Below are 17938 nucleotides of genomic sequence, written 5' to 3'. Positions count from 1 at the left end.
TGACAATCATGGCCTACTAAGATGAAAGATTTGAGTAAGAGGGCATAGTATTTAAAAAAAGACTTTTGGAAGACACTGTACAGATTTCATATTTTATCACAGGTTTCTATGAAATGTCCAGATATAAACAGAAATATATCATATTTTACTATTATATTATAACATAATCATAGTATTTATTCATAAAAATAGCTGTGAATGAGACCATCCTATTCCATTCAAGATACGTATAGCAGCTGTTTTAATTTTGATTTCAAAACCTGTGTTGTCTCATGTTATCTTGAACTGCATTTCAAAATGCAATCCATATGTGCAAAAGCAGCCTTAAGCCAACTATAAACAGATAACTGCTTTTATTCAAACTTGGAGCAGGCTAACATATGCATCAAATACTCTATGGAAACAGTATTGGACCACATCATTGCTGTCTGTTGCATTCTCAATTGGTAGTAAAGTAGGTCATTTATAACAACCCCAAAGGAGTTTATCACTTTCTATTACAATAATAGATGCTATGCATAGACTAAAAGCAAACCATACTAATGCAAAACAGCTACTTGTATTTCATTATAGCATAGCAACATGGCTTTTCCACAACTATCACTAACACTTAACCTTGTAACTTTGTTAATTCTTTCCCAAGCACTCTGAATTTCAATATATATATATATATATATATATATATAAGGATTTGCAGTACTTTTAGTAGTTCTTTGCATAGTCAGAGATACTCTTCATAAGTACCATCCAAAACAGCTAATGTGATCAGCTAATTGAACTATAACTGTTAGAACTATGTGTTAGGGTTATAAATATTCCATTAATAAAACAAGATGCAGTTAGGGATCTGTATCAGGTTCTATATTCAGATAGTTCCTTGCATAGGACAGACAATTCAGGCAGTCTTCTGTGTCCAGCCCAAAGCACGTCTTCCATTAAGATACAATACATGCATGTTTAATCTGGGCATGGACCCACAACATATGTGTTATGGTGACTGAGACAGGAGAGAAAAACAACAAAGTGGGTGGCAGGAAAGAAGAGGCAAGGGGAAACAAGATGGTGGGGTGGGTGGGAAGGCATAAGCTAGAGGATGATGTGCTTGAATTCAAGTGAGAGAGGGAAAGGAAAAAATGCTAGGAAGATGAAGCAGATGAGGGCATGGCCCAACTGGGTTATGCCATGCTTGAATGCAAATACATCAAGAAAGGAAAGGAAGACAGAGGAACAATCAATGAGTGGCCTGTTGCAATGACTATGTGGAGAACAGGAAAGGGGTGAAGTCCCAAAGTCCCTCCTTGCCCAACTTTACCCTGACAATTTGTCTGGAATTTATTTCAGTCAAACCTCAGGACCCCACTAAGAGACTACTGCTTTTCATTTGATCATATGGTGACTTTCCCAGAACAGGTCCAGCCTACCCTCAGAATCATACTACCATGTTTCCCCAAAAGCCCCCCCTCCAGAAAGTAAGCACCAGCTTGATTTTTGGGGGTGGGCCTAACCCTAACCCCAAAAGTAAGCCCGCTGAACATGTCAAGCAGCAGCGTTACAGATGTTGGGGTGTGGGAGACCTGGCTGCGGTGATCCTAAGGTAAGACACCCCCCAAAAATAAGACCCAGTGCCTCTTTTGCAGGCAAAAAATATATAAGACCAGGTCTTATTTTCAGGGAAACACAGTATGTTTGTTCCCTTGTGTGCATACCTCTAGAGGCATGTAAATGAGGGACTGCCTTATCTTCACTTTCAGATTATAAACTGTTTCTGAATAAATTTGCTCATACAGTAGTATGATTTCCCTCAGATAATTGGCTGAAATTAACACAGTCCATTTTTTTACTTCAATTATTACCTAATAATCAGAAATAACAAGAGCCAGGATCATTTGAAGAAAAAATATATAGCTGCAATGCACACAGGAGTTTGTTCTAATCAATTCATGGTACTTACTTGCTGGTGAACATGCAGGATTCGGCTGTCAACTCAATATAGCTTTTGTAAGAAATCAGCTTTTTCTGTAAACTTCCTCACAAAAATGAGCATCTCCTTATGAAGTAATATGTGATTTTACATTTCTCCTATTTTGTGGTCAGGGATATATTTATTCAAGATTGAGGAAAATCATTTTATCTTACCTTCACATTGGATTTCTTGGAAAAATTCACCACCACTCCCCAGCCAAAATCATCATCTTCGTTTTTCACCTGAGAACATTCAGATATTAAATTTGTATATTATTTTGTATAGGGGATGTTTTTTATAAAGTACTTAGATAAAATAATATCTCACAAAAAAGAGAGTTCAAAAAGATATCAGGCATATTTTGTGTTGTGAAAGTAAAATATGAAATCAAAAATATAATGAAAAACAACAAAAAAATTAAAACAATTAAAAGACTAAATTTAAGAACTGTTTCTTCATGCATTTCTAACAGTATAAAGGGGACAGGAGTGAAGTCAGAGTTCTTCCATCTAACCCGACCCCAGTGGATTGCATTGGCACGCTGGATGAACTGTCTGTCTTTCCATTGGGTCTTGGGGGAAAAAGAAAGAGCTGCCAAACACTTTTTTGTCAAATGCTCCTGTCAGCTGATTTCTAAATCAGTGTTTCTCAACCTTAGCATCTCTAAGTTGTGCAGATTCTGCCAATTCTATGTTGGCTGGGGAATTCTAGGAGTTGAAGTTCACGCAACATAAAGCTGCCAAGTTTGAAAAACACTACTCTATAGGATTACCATGCACTGCATGCTAGAAATATTCCAAGGGATGGCGGCAATAGTGCTGAGGGAGAGTTGACTTATGGGCACAGTGGTCTCATTGAGATGAAATGCTTGGGGGTTAGGCTTGGTGTATGGCTCAGGTGAGGTTTGGTGAGTACCGTATGTATGGAGAGTGAAATGTTCCTAAATTAGAGCGTGCAGGGATTTGTGTGATCTTAGGTATGATGAGAACATGAGAGAAGCTACTTTAGAGCCAGAGGACCTAGATCAGGGGTCTTCAAACTTGGCCCTTTTATGACTTGTGGACTTCAACTCCCAGAATTCCTCAGCCAGGCACGCTGGCTGAGGAATTCTGGGAGTTGAAGTCCACAAGTCATAAAAGGGCCAAGTTTGAAGACCCCTGACCTAGATAGATGACTTTGGGTCACTGCCCTTTTGAAGCACAAGTGTACTTCTCAGTATCTTCTCAGTTGATGCATTGGATTACACCCTCCCCCTAAATTTCCAGTTATAATTTACAAACAATATTAGAAAGCACTACTTTTGATTATCAGAAGATGAGAAGCTAAACTGAAATATACCAAGCCACCTATTAAAAAACTGAAAGCAAATTAAACAAACACCATATGTACATTCTCCAGAATGGCCTAGTGAAGTATACAACACATTCAAAAAAATAATATTAAATCAGGAAAATAAGCAAACACAAATACAAATATTAGACGTTATTCAATTACTGATCCTTAATAGAAATGTGCTTTTCTGGTGGATCTCTTAAATATTTTCCGGTGTACAATAAAAACACATACTATGGTAGATTATACTGAATTTCTGATATTTTGGGTTATTTATTGTTAATAAATATAAAATTATTTCAATGGAATCACACTTTAAATTAACTGTCCAAATTGTGAGAATGTTTAGTCATGTCTAACTTTCGTTCTACATAGTCTGATATGTTTTCTGCAACTATGATGGATCGAAGCCAGTATATACTCAATGTTTGGTTAATTAAGGGTTAAAGTTACAGACACAGTCCCTGAATATATGAAATCACTATGTTGAAGAACAAGGGTATTTAAAACTTGATTCTATTTTTGAAAAATACACATTTTGAAAATGCAGAAGATCACTATTAGTAACTTACTTTTACCAATCTTCCAGGTTGTAAAAATGGCAAGCAGTATTTTGGCTTATGAATATATTCCTCTATTTCTTTACCCAGTTTAGCAAGTTGCTGTCTAATTTTATAATAGATGATCACATTTTCTTCATTTGGAATTTCAATCTCATTGTACTGCTGTTCCAAATTATTAATTTCTGCAAATACAAATAATACAAATTGTAAATTCCTGCAAATACAAATTGTAAAACAAAAAGGTGTTATACCAAGGACCAATATTGTAACAAATTATGACTCCAATTTTTCCCAGAAAAAGCACACTATCCATTCATAGAAAAATATCTGCAGGGCTTAGAGACTTTGTTATCCCTCCCATCTCCTTGTCAACATGTCCTAGGACATTAGGGATCTCATAGAGAGCAATTTGTTTTATGCTGGCTTAACTGCCAAGCGAGAACAAAACAGGATTTATGTTTATGAGAATGTGTAGAGTGGTTATCCCCAAACAACAGTATTTGTTACAGCATATTTGATTCTCATTTCTGAAGACCAGTTTGCATGCTACATAATTAAAATCTTCATGATATTAACATTTTATTTTTGTTTTAATACAACAGGTAGGGAACATTATATAGTTATATTTGTCAAAATGATAAGGAGAGTTAGTGGCAAATTTCAGCTTGTTGGTATGCCTTAAAAAGCCTCCAATATTTTAAGAACATTGCGTTTTCTATTAATTCTCATATTTTTAAAATAGCAAGATCCAATGAATTTTAACTTGAAACTCTGCTCAAAGGATCTCAATTAGGAGATTCCAATCATACAATAGAGGAACATGTGACTCTTGTATATTGCTGAAATTCTGCTGTGCCAGAGCAACTTCCCATGCCCACATATCAGAGTAGGCTATGTAATGGCCAGACTCTTTAAGATAATACTAGAATTATCATAGCTGAAACTGTAAAGTGGTCAAAGTTAATGTTATGTCCTACTTCAGCTACAGCAATTTTTCCCAGATACAATAAAAACCCCTCTGATCCCATTATCTTAGTGGACAAAAGTACGACTACTTGTGCAACTAATTCTGTAGACCTCAAGAGATCTTTTAAAAATTCATTAAAAATGTATATAAAGCACAACATAACAATTCAGAGTGGTTCGCAAATTACACTAAAAACACACATATAAAAAACCAGAATAAAACAAAAGATGCACAAAAGCTAACATTACTGGGAAAATTATGCATTTTGACCTTCTGAGCTGGACAGACATGTATAATTAAGAAGAGGCTTTGCTTTGTTCCACTAGTACTTCATTCAGTTATATGGATCCTGCCAGAGAGAGCTGAATTGGTTGTTATTAAGATATCCTTGGGGAGACCCATAGTGCCCTAAATGTGTGGGATAGACTATATAGTTGCCCCCAACCTCAAAAACCTGCACAGAAAATCTTTAAAACAGTGGGCTATCTGTGCTGTAGCATTTGTGTTTTATTCAAAGAAAGGAAGTAAGAAACCACTGAGTATTCTCCAGCTCTGTGGGAACAGCCATTGTGCTAATTGTGGTTTTGTAATAGGATAACAATTTTAGCAGAGAATATTGTGGAAGTAAACCCTTTAACATAATTGCATAGCAACTTTCAAACTATTAGGTATTGCACAAAACTTACTTTCAACTACTCCTGGAATAGCTCTATAGTGCTGGAACTGGTAAAAAGATTTTTCTAACATGTATTCTGGATTAATTTCTTCTACGCGCAGCAAATTTAGTACCATGTTGTAGGTCAAATGGAAAGCACTGTTTAAAGGATCAGCAGATCCCTAGAAAGAAAAATAAATTAGCAAAATCAGGTAGCGTAAAGAATTATAAGCATGAAAGAAGCCATCTGAGGATATAAGTTATGTCCCTGTTTTAAGTAATGCCGGAATGAATACAACTTGTGCCTAGTAAGGATTCTGCCAAACATTTCAGGATGTCATGTAATTCCAAAATAGGTCTAACAGGCAAACCTGCATACATAGTGAATCCTCTCAACATGGAAGATGCAAATTCTATAGATTCCCCTCTCCCTACCTACCTAACCCTCCCAACGACGACACAGACCGTAAGAATGGCAAAACATTTTGATTTAAGAAATTATTGTTGCTATAATTACTGAAAGCCATCATTTACTGTATTCCTCAGTCTATTTGTCGTAGCAGGCAAGATTATTATTATTTCCCTCTGGAGTCCTTAGAAGGTAGAAGAAAGTAATTTCCTTAGTGACAGTGGGGCTGTCCTCCATCGCTTTGCACAGCTGAAGTACCAATGGCTCAGAAGGGAGAAGCATGATGATTTTAGAACCACTATCTCTTTAGGAATCTATACCTAGATTTCTATCAATAGTGTTGTGGCCCCGACACCTGAGCCTGTCCTACCCGAGGAAGAGGACTCTGAGGATGATGGGGAGGAACTGGCAAGGCCTCCCTCTCTGGGACCCTCCCCTCTGGCAAGGCCTCCGTCTCCATCTGAAGGCCGACAGGAGCAGCCTGTGATTAGCCAGGCTGGGAGTGAGCCAGAGCAGCTGCAGCAGATGGACAGTAGCGGAGATGAATCATGGCTAGATCCCCAAGAACGGCGCAAAGCCAAGCGTTTACAGCAGTGTAGGAAGAGTAGGAGGGTCAGAGATTAGCTGAGTCACTGAGCCACACCCCACAAAGTACAAAAGGGTATGTGGCTGCTCTCAGGACTTTGTGACGAACAATAATTTAATCAACTTCTGGTCACATCTTCGGAATTCTGTCGGATTTACTATCTGTTTGAAACCCTGGCCTGAATTCTTGACAACGCTTCTGTACTTCTGTTTCTGGACTGTTTGCTTGTTTGCTTGGACTCATTTTGAGCAATTGTTCGGAAGTTATCTCATTCCAGCGGATGCTTGAGGTAACGAGCCTATTTTGGCTGACTGTTTGTATTTTGCTGCCAAGGCCTTATCAGAAGGCAATTACTAAAGCCTGAGGAATTAACCCTTGCTAGTCATGCCTGCTTGTCTGTGTTTGTACCCTGGGGGGGGGGGGAAACAGAACAGGTAGATTGTAGTGCTTGCAGGTTCTCCAGTACTGAACAGGCAATCTACACAGCTTAACACATATGCAATCACTGTTTCAGGATACAAGAGAGGAAAGTGCCATCTTGCCTAGCCCCTACAAAGCCTCCTAGAAGGAGCTGCCTCAAAAATGTCACACACCTTAATCGTATCTGGAGGTTAGGGGTGGCTGAGAATTCTCAAAGCCGTATTTTCTCTGATGGCCATCTTTTCTAAGCAGTTAAATGTAGAGAAGTATTATTGGAGGAGGGGAAAATAGCTCTTACGATGCCTGCATTTTAGCTTTCTGACCAAGAAGGCCCATAAAATTCAAGCCATCAACCACTTCCTAACATTTTTACATCTTGCCTCAAGGCCTATCAGAGGTCTTAATGATTTTGTTGAGAAATATATACCAGCTTTCTTAGTCTGAAAACAATGAGCTGAAAGGAAATCCCAATGACAGATGCAATGACATTCTTTTAAATAGGACTAACATGGTCAATGCTTTAGCAATCAAGACAACAGAATCCATTTCCCAAGCTGTGTGATATTATGGTCCAAACAACTCCTACAGCAGTTTCCCAGATATCGGGTGTCAATCCATCACGATGTTAACAAATTGTTTAAGATCACAGGTTTTAGATCAGACTCAATGCATTTCTTGGACCACGAAAGAGCACCTCTATCATATGCAGACTCCAATGGCAGAAATTAAAGGCAGATGTTAAGCTCCAATAGTAGAGAACCATCCAGGAAGAAAGATTCATCTGAATAATTCATTAGCTTTATTGTCAACAGGGTATCAAATTTATACACATAATCTTGAAAACTGAGTAAGCCAAAATCCTAGCACTCATTTATTAAGGAATTCATTGAAAGGGCATCTGAAAGGCATGTAACCCTTTTTGCCAGAATCCAAAACGTAAGGGCTAGTTATCATTTTCCAGATAAGACTGACCCTGAAAATGCATCTGCTTATTGTTAAGTGTGTTTTGAAAAACTGCCATTTCTTTTCCAGTCCCAGAATCATTTCCAGAGGTTATCCTTATAACAGCTATGGTCAAAACTAACGTAAAAAAAGAGAGACTTCCTGTCAAGATCAAACTACCAGTGAAAACAGCAACAGACATGGCAGCAGCAGCCCAGGAACTATAATTTTTCCAGTAGTATGGGGCCATCTTTGTCTACTTTCTTAGCGCTGGATCCTCATCATATAAACAAAAAAGGTGCTCCATGTAGATAGATCTGCTTTTGCCAGGAAGCAAAAACTGTGATCAGACTAGTGTCAAACAACAAACATAGCATTAACCTGATCAACTGACCCATAACACAGAGTCGGTTCTGTGGGCCTATGTCAGGGGTGGTGACCTTGGCTCTTTTATGACTCGTGGACTTCAACTTCAACTTCCATGCTGGCTCAGGAATTGCGGGAGTTGAGGTCCACGAGTCATAAAAGAGCTAAGGTTGCCCACCCATGGCCTAGATCAGGGGTTGGCAACCTGAAAAAGCAAAAGAGCCACTGGGAACCGGTTCCATCAGACATAAAAAAAGTGGGAGCCGCATGCGTGCATCCACGCACACGCATAAAACAAAATGATGTTTTTTGCGCATGTGCGTGCGTGGATACACGCGCGCGGTTCCACTTTTTTTTATGTGGACGCACCTGCACACCAGCGGCGACGGGTCTCCATGGTGACGGGTGCTGGGTTGCGGCGCCGCCTTCAGCCCGGGCGTCGCCGGAGCCACCCCCGGGACCTCCAAACTGCCGCCCGAACACCCGTTTGGAGACCTGCTGGTGCCGGTTTAGAAAGCTTTCTAAACTGGCACCAGCAGGTCTCCAAACCACACCTCCGCCCGAACACCAGCAGGTCTCCAAACGGGTGTTCGGGCGGAGGTGTGCGCGCACCTCCGCCCGAACAGCGGTTTGGAGACCTGCTGGTGCTGATTTAGAAAGCTGCTGCGGGCCGCGGCAGCTTTCTAAACCGGCACCAGCAGGTCTCCAAACCGCACCTCCGCCCGAACACCAGCAGGTCTCGACACGGGTGTTCGGGCGGAGGTGCGCGCGCACCTCTCCAAAGGTTTGGAGAACTGCGTGCGCAGGTCACCTGTGCCCGAACAGCGGTTTGGAGACCTGCTGGTGCCGGTTTAGAAAGCTGCTGCGGGCCATGGCAGCATTCTAAACTGGCACCAGCAGGTCTCCAAACCGCACCTCCGCCCGAACACCAGCAGGTCTCCAAACGGGTGTTCAGGCGGAGATGCGAGAGAGGTGCGCGCGCAGCTCTCCAAACCTTTGGAGTGGTGCACGCGCACCTCCTCCCGTTCGGAGTGGTGCGCGCGCACCTCCTCCCGTTCGGAGAGGTGCGCGCGCACCTCCTCCCGTTCGGAGAGGTGCGCGCGCACCGGGCGACGGAGCCGCAGGAGGCAGCTCAAAGAGCCGCATGTGGCTCCAGAGCCGCGGGTTGCCGACCCGTGGCCTAGGTTGACTCAATCATCTACAATGAGAACAACCAAAAGTCAAACTGCTAAGCTTGTAAGCCGCCCTGAGTCTTCGGAGAAGGGCGGGATATAAATGGAATTAAAAAATAAATAAATAAATAAAACAGGGATAGCTTGAGGCCCCCTGCAATTCTTTAAATGGCAGATGCCCAAGAACCTGGACGAATGATTCTCGAAGTGTTTTCCTGAAATACCAGAAATCTCCACAAATCCACCAAGTGGCTCACCTCAGATACCCTGTATTAACAGAGCACAGACTATTCTCTCTCTGTGCAAGGGGGTCAGTTGTCTAGAGTCTGCTTATCATTCCAGTGCTTATGCTAACAAGTCAGATAAAATCCTAATTTGTCCATATAACACTGAATCCTTAAAGGCAACACTACAACAATCTCTATAATGCCACTATAGACAAAGGAAGCAATTGCAGGCTTAAGAACGTGCTGCTTTTCATTTTTGAAATTGGAATTCTCAATATTTTGCAAGATGCTTTCTTACGATATAAAATTAACTGTCTGGAATTCATTTTTTTTACAAAATGGTTTCAAGAAAACCATGAGAACACTAAATACTATACCACTGCTGAATGCCAAGTCATCCTCTCCTGCCAGGTTTTTCATGCCAGACTCTGGCTGGTAGGTCACATCCTTCGACAAATTGAGATCTGTTACATTTTGCAAAGCCTGCCCACACATGCAATGTTTGGAAACATATGCACATGAGTTATGTAAAACAAGGCAACCCTGCAATTAGGTCTGGGAGTTCAGCTGATGTTTATACATGGAGTCTCTACAGTAGCACATATTCCACTTCAACAGATTATTTGAAGAGGTGTGCCTCCATCTTGCAATAAATGGACTAAAGGATGACTTTCAATGACAAATTAACCAGAGGGATAAATATAAAATATGACATCTTCTTCAAAAAAATAAAAATAAAACAGTAAAACACAAAAGTAAAACAAAATATGAATGCAAAACTTCTATAGCATTTTTCATCAAGGTAAGCAACTGTTTGTCTGAACATCTGTTGCAATAGCACTGAGAACAGCATTACCAACTGTGATCTGAAGGGATCACACAGCAATGTTTAATCCTCAAAGTTTCAGGATCCTAACCTAGATGTGCTCTTGTTGTAAAACAAATAGTATGTACCTAAAATAATTATTATGTTTGAATTACTGAGTAGACCTTGTAATATTTTCTCATCTGAATGGATGACATACTGTCCTTACAGTGATATGTGTACAGAAGCATGCAGTGACAGTAATTCACTCTCTTAGTAACATAAAATATATTCTTTGCATGTCACTGCATGTTTCTGTGCACACTATCACTAGACAGTATGTCACTCATTCAGATGAGAAGAAAAAAAATATTGCAAGGTTTACTCAGTAATTCAAACATAATTATTATTTTAGACTTACAATAACAGCATGTCTACTGGCATTGCCAAATGAAAACAATGAATCAGCTATCTATTTTCAGTCCTTGTATCCAGTAAAATAATTACTGAATTTATCTTTTTTCCTTCTGGTGGAATGACAGGCCAGTATTGAATGCATCCTCCTCTATACATTATAAGCTATATATTTCCCAGTTTCATCATGGTATGCATCTTATGCCTGTTGCAATCAAAGGGACAATGGACATCAAGAGAAAGAGCAAGCTTATAGAACAGAAAAAGGACAGCAGTTTTAATTCTGAACTGCATATTCTGCATATGACGAATGTACACATGAAATAAATGCTGTTTTGTTTATACTACACTGTATCTTCAATCAAAACTCCTCACAATGATTCACAAACTGTGCTGGGTTATTTCATACTTAATCACCTTAACTATGCATTTAGATCATTGGAGTGTATTCTATAAACATGCACACAACTCAGCATTTTCAGTTCATGCAATATGACATGCCAATCAGTAAATGCTAACAAATATCTGATTACTTGAAACCCAGAGTGCCTCAGTTTAAAAATAAAAGTGCAATAACTTACATATTGATTACAAGTTATAAAGTATACTCGAAATGGGCCAAAAGAGAAACAAAATGGAATTTAGAACATCTTTGATAGAAACTTTAAAATTTCAATACAATCAGTATTGTAACGCTAATGAGCATACTGCATGGTAAGATTCTAGGGATGCCAAATCTGAGCAGATCTCAACCCATCCCAAATGCAATCCATATTGTTCTGAATATCTTTTTACCCTAAATAGGACTGGGCTGTATCTATAACAAGATAAATTACTCCCAGAAGGTACAGTTCCAGAAAATAAAAACTATGCCTGAATTACTTAGATCAGCTATTTCCAGGAAAAAATAGAGTATTTCAGAAATGCATTAGTCTATTTTGCATTTAATTATATGCTTCTCACACATTTTCAGAACTTTCTAATCAGACATCAAAATACCTTTAGAAGCTGTTTTCCAATCGTTGGACTCATCTTTTCATCCACCATTAAAATGACTATTCCACGATCATCCATGCCTCGGCGGCCAGCACGGCCAGACATCTGAATGTATTCACCGGAGGAAATCTGAAAATATAAAAAAATTAAGACAAAATACTGATGCACCTGCTACCACTACCACTATATCTAACATAATACAGTAAAATAATTCACATCTTTTCTCTTCACTGTATATTTTCTCTCAAACTCTTCTAATTAGAGCTGGACAGATACTTCCCAGTAAATCTAGCTATTGGAAACACGGCTCACTGAAGGGATATACTGTACTACAGGGTATTCCCAGGGTGAGTGGGAGCAAGTTTTACAATACTCTGTGACCAAAAGCCCCATCTGTGGAGACGAACATAGCTACTTAAAAGTAGATGGCTCTGTCCAGACAACTGCCTCATAATGCCTATTTAACAGCATTAATGCTGTTATGGCGGTTAAGAGAACATTTTTCCTTATCAAAGTATTGTGATACATAGAGGTTGTCTCTGGATGTCCCCATGTTTTCTGCAACAAAGTATTGGCTCCTCGCCCTTTATTGTATGTTTGGGATAGATTCTTGGAGCCTCTGAACACTTAGTTTCTAACAAGCTATCTTCTAGGATGGACTGGACTCATTGGGAATCATTACCTGCCCATGAAACAGTGATCTGATCTTATTATCATCAACTCAATGTTATCTGGGAAGAGTTTGATTCTGTGACCCCTGATGAAGTGGACAGGATTATGGGGAGGCTGAGCTCCTCCACATGTTTGTTGGACCCGTGCCCTTCCTGGCTGGTTTATGCAGCTAGGGAGAGGACACGAGGCTGGCTCCAGGCGGTTATATCTGCTTCTTTGAGTGAGGGTTATTTCCCCACCGTCTTGAAGGAGGCGGTGGTGAGACCTCTCCTCAAGAAGCCTGCCTTGGACCCAGCTGTGTTGAACAACTTTCGTCCAGTCTCCAACCTTCGCTTTCTTGCGAAGGTTGTTGAGAGTGTGGTGGCGCATCAACTCCCTCTGGTCCTGGATGAAGCGGATTATCTGGACCCCTACCAATCGGGTTTCAGGCCCGGGTACAGCACGGAGACGGCATTGGTCGCTCTGGTGAATGATCTCTGGAGGGCTCGGGACAGGGGATATTCCTCTGTCCTAGTCCTATTAGACCTCTCGGCGGCTTTCGATACCATCGACCATGGTATCTTGCTGCGGCGTCTCAGGGGATTGGGAGTGGGAGGCACGGTTCTTCGGTGGTTCTCCTCCTATCTCCTGGGACGTTCGCAGTCGGTGTTGGCAGGGGGGCAGAGATCGGCCCCGAGGTCTCTCGTTTGTGGAGTTCCTCAGGGGTCGGTTCTCTCGCCTCTCCTGTTCAACATCTACATGAAACCGCTGGGTGAGATCATTCGTGGTTTTGGAGTTGGGTATCATCAATATGCCGATGATACCCAACTTTTCATTTCGACCCCAAACCACCCCAGTGATGCCCTCGCTGTGATGTCCCGTTGCCTGGAGGCGGTTCGGGTCTGGATGGGGAGGAACAGACTTCAGCTCAACCCTGACAAGACTGAGTGGCTGTGCATTCCGGCATCCCGGGACATTCAAGATGTTCCATCTCTTTCTATGGGGGGTGAGCTCTTACCCCCCGTGGATAGGGCTCGCAACTTGGGAGTCCTCCTAGATTCACGGCTTACCCTAGAAGATCATGTAGTGGCCGTGACTAGGGGGGCTTTTGCCCAGGTTCGCCTGGTGCGCCAGTTGCGGCCCTATCTGGACCGGGATGCCCTGTGCACGGTCACTCATGCGCTCGTGACCTCTCGCCTTGACTACTGTAATGCTCTCTACATGGGGCTTCCCTTGAAGACCACTCGGAGGCTCCAACTGGTACAGAATGCGGCCGCGAGAGTTGTCTTGGGAGTTTCCCGGTACTCCCATGTTACACCTTTGCTCCGCGAGCTGCATTGGTTACCAGTTGTCTTCCGGGTGAGGTTCAAGGTCTTAGTTATGATCTTTAAGTCCCTACATGGCATGGGTCCGGGGTACCTCGGGGACCACCTGCTGCCGGCTTCAACTCCCCTCCGCCCTGTGCGTTCCCACAGAGAGGGCCTCCTCAGGGTGCCTCCGGTCAGGGAATGTCGACTGGCGGCCCCCAGGGGGAGAGCCTTCTCTGTGGGTGCCCCGGCTTTGTGGAACCAACTGCCGGTGGAGCTCCGGACGGCATCGGACCTCCGAACTTTCCGTCGTGGTCTGAAGACCCATTTGTTTGAATTGGCCGGTCTGGCCTGATGGGGGAGCTGTGTTTTAAATTGTCATTTTAGATTGCATTATTGTTTTTTAATTGGGCACTGATTTAATCTTTGTTTTAACTTTTGTATAGTATTGTATTTTTATTTATATGCCCTGTGAACCGCCCTGAGTCCCCAGGGAGAAGGGCGGTATATAAATTAAATAAAACAAACAAAACAAACAAACAAACAAACAAACTCCAGTGGAAAATGTACCGATCTCCTCCAACAGTGCCACAAGCTATTCAATTCTACTTGCTGGGATTAAGGCAACGATCCAGGTAAGAATATGGTTCAATACCCAAATAAAGTGTTTCTTAAGACTGTGAGTACCAAGCTGGAGGTCATATAAGGGAGCAGTAAATAACCTGGGGTGAAAATGCCATAACCCTGAGGTCTACCCATCTATGCAGCATATTTTCAACTGATCCTTTCTCCAGGCTGCCTTTAGGAAATCCAAGAGGTGAGAGATTCCTGACACTGGAGTCACACATTTATGGGTTTTATGCCATGGTTCAAAGTTGTTTTATCAATTAATAAAAGCTTGGTGGTAACCAGCTGCCCTGAGGTCAGGATGATCAAATGGACTTGAGCATAAAAGAATAAGTGAAAAATAAACCAGCTCAACAAAATGCTGCATTTTACTGTCTGTTAACAAAGGAAAACAATTCAATAGCAAATTATCCTGTCTCCCCAGCTTGCACCCTCTGCAATTTCTGTAATTCATACCATGCATATTCATTGTGTATTGGCTGGTTGATGGTTAATTCCAACACATTTCAAGATTCTTAAATTAACAAGGACTAATGAAGTGACACTTACACTTCGCTTTGATATCTTATAAGGTCTCCCTGCCTTTCTAGCATGACAGCATGCTTACTAGAGATGTGAACAGAACTGAAAATATTCCAGATTTCGGCTGGATAAATTTCAACAACCTCTATGCATAGAACATATATATTCCAGATCTGCCCCGTTATCAATATACATAGTCTCTATCCAGACAGGACACATGTGTTTTGATCCATGCAAAAAACGTCCACACACATAATGTTTCTCCACTCCCCAATGCTTACCCATCGGAAGTCTTTCCCATCATATTTCCGGGCACTTGTGAATAGCACTGTCCTTGCTGGCATGTTTATTCCCATAGCAAAGGTCTCTGTAGCAAATAAGGCCTAAGTGAAGGCAGAAATATATTTAAAAAATTCATTACCACATACTAAAGTACCCAGATTCAACTATATAGTTTAAAGTGATAAGAAAAAAGCAGACAATTAACAAACTCTCAATGTACAATTCCCACAGCGTAGCCGTGAACTAAAAGGTATTCTTTATTAGCCAGATTTCTTTATATTTAAACACATAGCTGTACACACTTGGTATTCAGCACTCTTTCATTGCCTGAGAAAGTAATTAGTGAGTGAACTGCTCTGTGAAAAACTTTCAATGGTATTCAAGCTGGACAAGGCTGTCATACAACATGTTACCTGAATGCCAAATGTTTTAGGAGTAAGTTCCTCAAAAGACCCAATGTTACTGGTCCTTCACCTCTAAAAAGGTAAAAGTAAAGGTTCCCCCGGACATGCATGCTAGTCGTTTCCAACTCTAGGGGCCGGTGCTCATCTCCGTTTCAAAGCCAAAGAGCCAGCGCTTGTCCGAGGACGTCTCCGTGGTCATGTGGCTGGCATGGCTAGATGCCAAAGGCGCATGGAACGCTGTTACCTTCCCACCGTAGTGGTCCGTATTTTTCCACTTGCATTTTTACATGCTTTCGAACTGCTAGGTTGGCAGAAGCTGGGACGAGTAACAGGCGCTCACTCTGTTACGCGGCACTCCGGATTCGACCCGCCAAACTGCCGACCCTCTAATCAACAAGCTCAGCGTCCTAACCCACTGAGCCACCACGTCCCTTTACCTCTACTCAGCCACTATTCACCATTTTGAACAACCTTAAAATTTTATAATGACTATATGAGTGTATCATAAAACCCAGCACAACACAATAAAAATAAGATTTTTCTGACCGAATTTAGATGTGAAAATGTGTATAGACTCACAGAATGAAAATGGTATATTATAGTATATGGTTGAAAGTACATACTTTTATCAACCCTTCAGAGAAAAGAATTTCGATGGTTTCCTTCAAAATAGGAAGTAAGCCTCCATGATGGATTCCAATACCACGTTTTAAAAGTGGAAGCACATGTTCAACCTGTATATACAAAAATAAGAGATGAATCTTATTTCATAGTAACTGGCTCGTAATTATTTGTTAGCTCTGCTACATATGGCTACCAACGATTTTCTGCTACATATGGTCAGCAAGCAAAGAATTTAAACAATTGTCTTTTTTGTCTGCTTTTTAAAACTCAAATTAATAAATAACATAAACATGTCAATATGAACCATAAATACAAATAAACAAGTTTTAGTAGATTTAAGTTAAACCTCTGATAAAAAAGCAATACACAGAAAATATATTCTTATGCCTGCTCAGTATATCATATAAATTTCATCTTATAAGGCAGCAAAGGTTCTCTGTATTGCCTAAAGCATAGAATTTTTTTTTAATTTACTCACTAGCCCTAGGATTAAAACGGATGTGGAAAATTATTTTGTGGTGGCAATATCACAGATATTAACATACTAATCTCAAAAGAAACAAGAAGGATCTAATGCCTGATTTCTCCAACTGATTCTTCTCTTAAAGCCATCAAATATACAAAAGCCAAATCTTAAAAGACAGGAGTGTTCAAAAGGCAAAGCTAACATTTAGCAAGTCCAATTGACGTATGGAAGTTTCATACAAATCTGACATGTTGCAAGAAAATAAACAGAATGGCACACAATGTGTCCTTACATCTAGAGAAGGCCCTTTGATCAGGTTGAAATCAGAGAGGAGATTGGGAGAGAAAGCATTTTTTGTGAATTAGGGTTGTGCAAAGCACTCCAATAGGAATTTTGCGAAAGTTACGCAAGTGTAGCATTAGTATTAACAAAATATTAAAACAGCCATCATTTGTGGAGGGCTTAGTGCAGCTGCTTGCAAGGCTTTCTCCATTTTGTCTCAGCATGTATTTGCATGTAGTTCCAACCATTCCGTTAGAGCTGTTGGGAGTCGAACTATTCCCAGCACATTATACTCCTCACTTAGCAACTGTTCAAAGTTGCAACAGACCTCCCGAGAGCTACTTATGACTCTTTTTTGAAGTTCCAATGGGCACACACAGACACACACACATACCAAGGTCATGTGATCATTTGGGCGCTTGGCAACTGGCTCACATTTCCAACTGTTTGCAGTGTCCTGCAGTCATGTGACCCTGATTTTTAGCAGTTTTGCTGGTTTCCAGCATTTACTTTCAGTTTCTGGCAAAAAATGCCCATTAATGACTGTGACATTCATTTAATTGTTGCACAAAAGATAATAAAATCAGGCACAGTCACACAGTGCCACAACTTACAACCATAATTCCAGCCTCAATCATGGTCATAAGTCAAGGACTATCTGTATATGGACAGAAATCAGGAAAAACCAGTGTGTGTGGCTGCATTAAATTTCAAGGATGGGGACTGCCGGACATCAATGCACTTTGCATTCCACTCAAATAATCTGCATAACCTTATTAATTCCATTTTCTTAAATTTTTCCCTGAGAAAGATGTTTCAAGGAGCTATATAGAGAAAAGAGTCAGATGGCATAAAGTGTTGAAAGATAAAAGATTTAGGACTGAATGCAAGGAATAACACAGTGAGGTGACATAAAAGATAAAAATGGTACGTAGACATTTTATGTCATTTTACAA

At 40.8% G+C, this 17938-nt stretch overlaps 1 protein-coding gene across 5 annotated transcripts in view; it reads right to left on the bottom strand.

Moving 5' to 3' along the window:
* The window catches only part of MTREX (Mtr4 exosome RNA helicase), a gene marked incomplete at its 3' end in the record, with an annotated part of 51914 nt that overhangs the window by 14848 nt on the left and 19128 nt on the right, over nt 1–17938 (bottom strand). For all 5 annotated transcript variants that reach the window (XR_014025042.1, XM_081317110.1, XM_081317109.1 and 2 more), the window contains 6 exons: nt 16234–16344; nt 15206–15307; nt 11821–11946; nt 5512–5662; nt 3868–4040; nt 2137–2205 (listed from right to left, as the gene is read on the bottom strand). Coding sequence is in view for 4 of the 5 variants with exons in the window: in XM_081317110.1 (XP_081173236.1) it covers nt 2137–2205; nt 3868–4040; nt 5512–5662; nt 11821–11946; nt 15206–15307; nt 16234–16344 (732 nt within the window). The remainder of the gene's footprint in view (nt 1–2136; nt 2206–3867; nt 4041–5511; nt 5663–11820; nt 11947–15205; nt 15308–16233; nt 16345–17938) is intronic.

The sequence above is a fragment of the Vipera berus genome (genome assembly GCF_964194415.1).
Source record: "Vipera berus genome assembly, chromosome: 2".
NCBI lineage: Eukaryota > Metazoa > Chordata > Lepidosauria > Squamata > Viperidae > Vipera > Vipera berus.
Note: the sequence above shows the minus strand (reverse complement) of the source record. Positions and strands in the feature narration are given on the sequence as shown.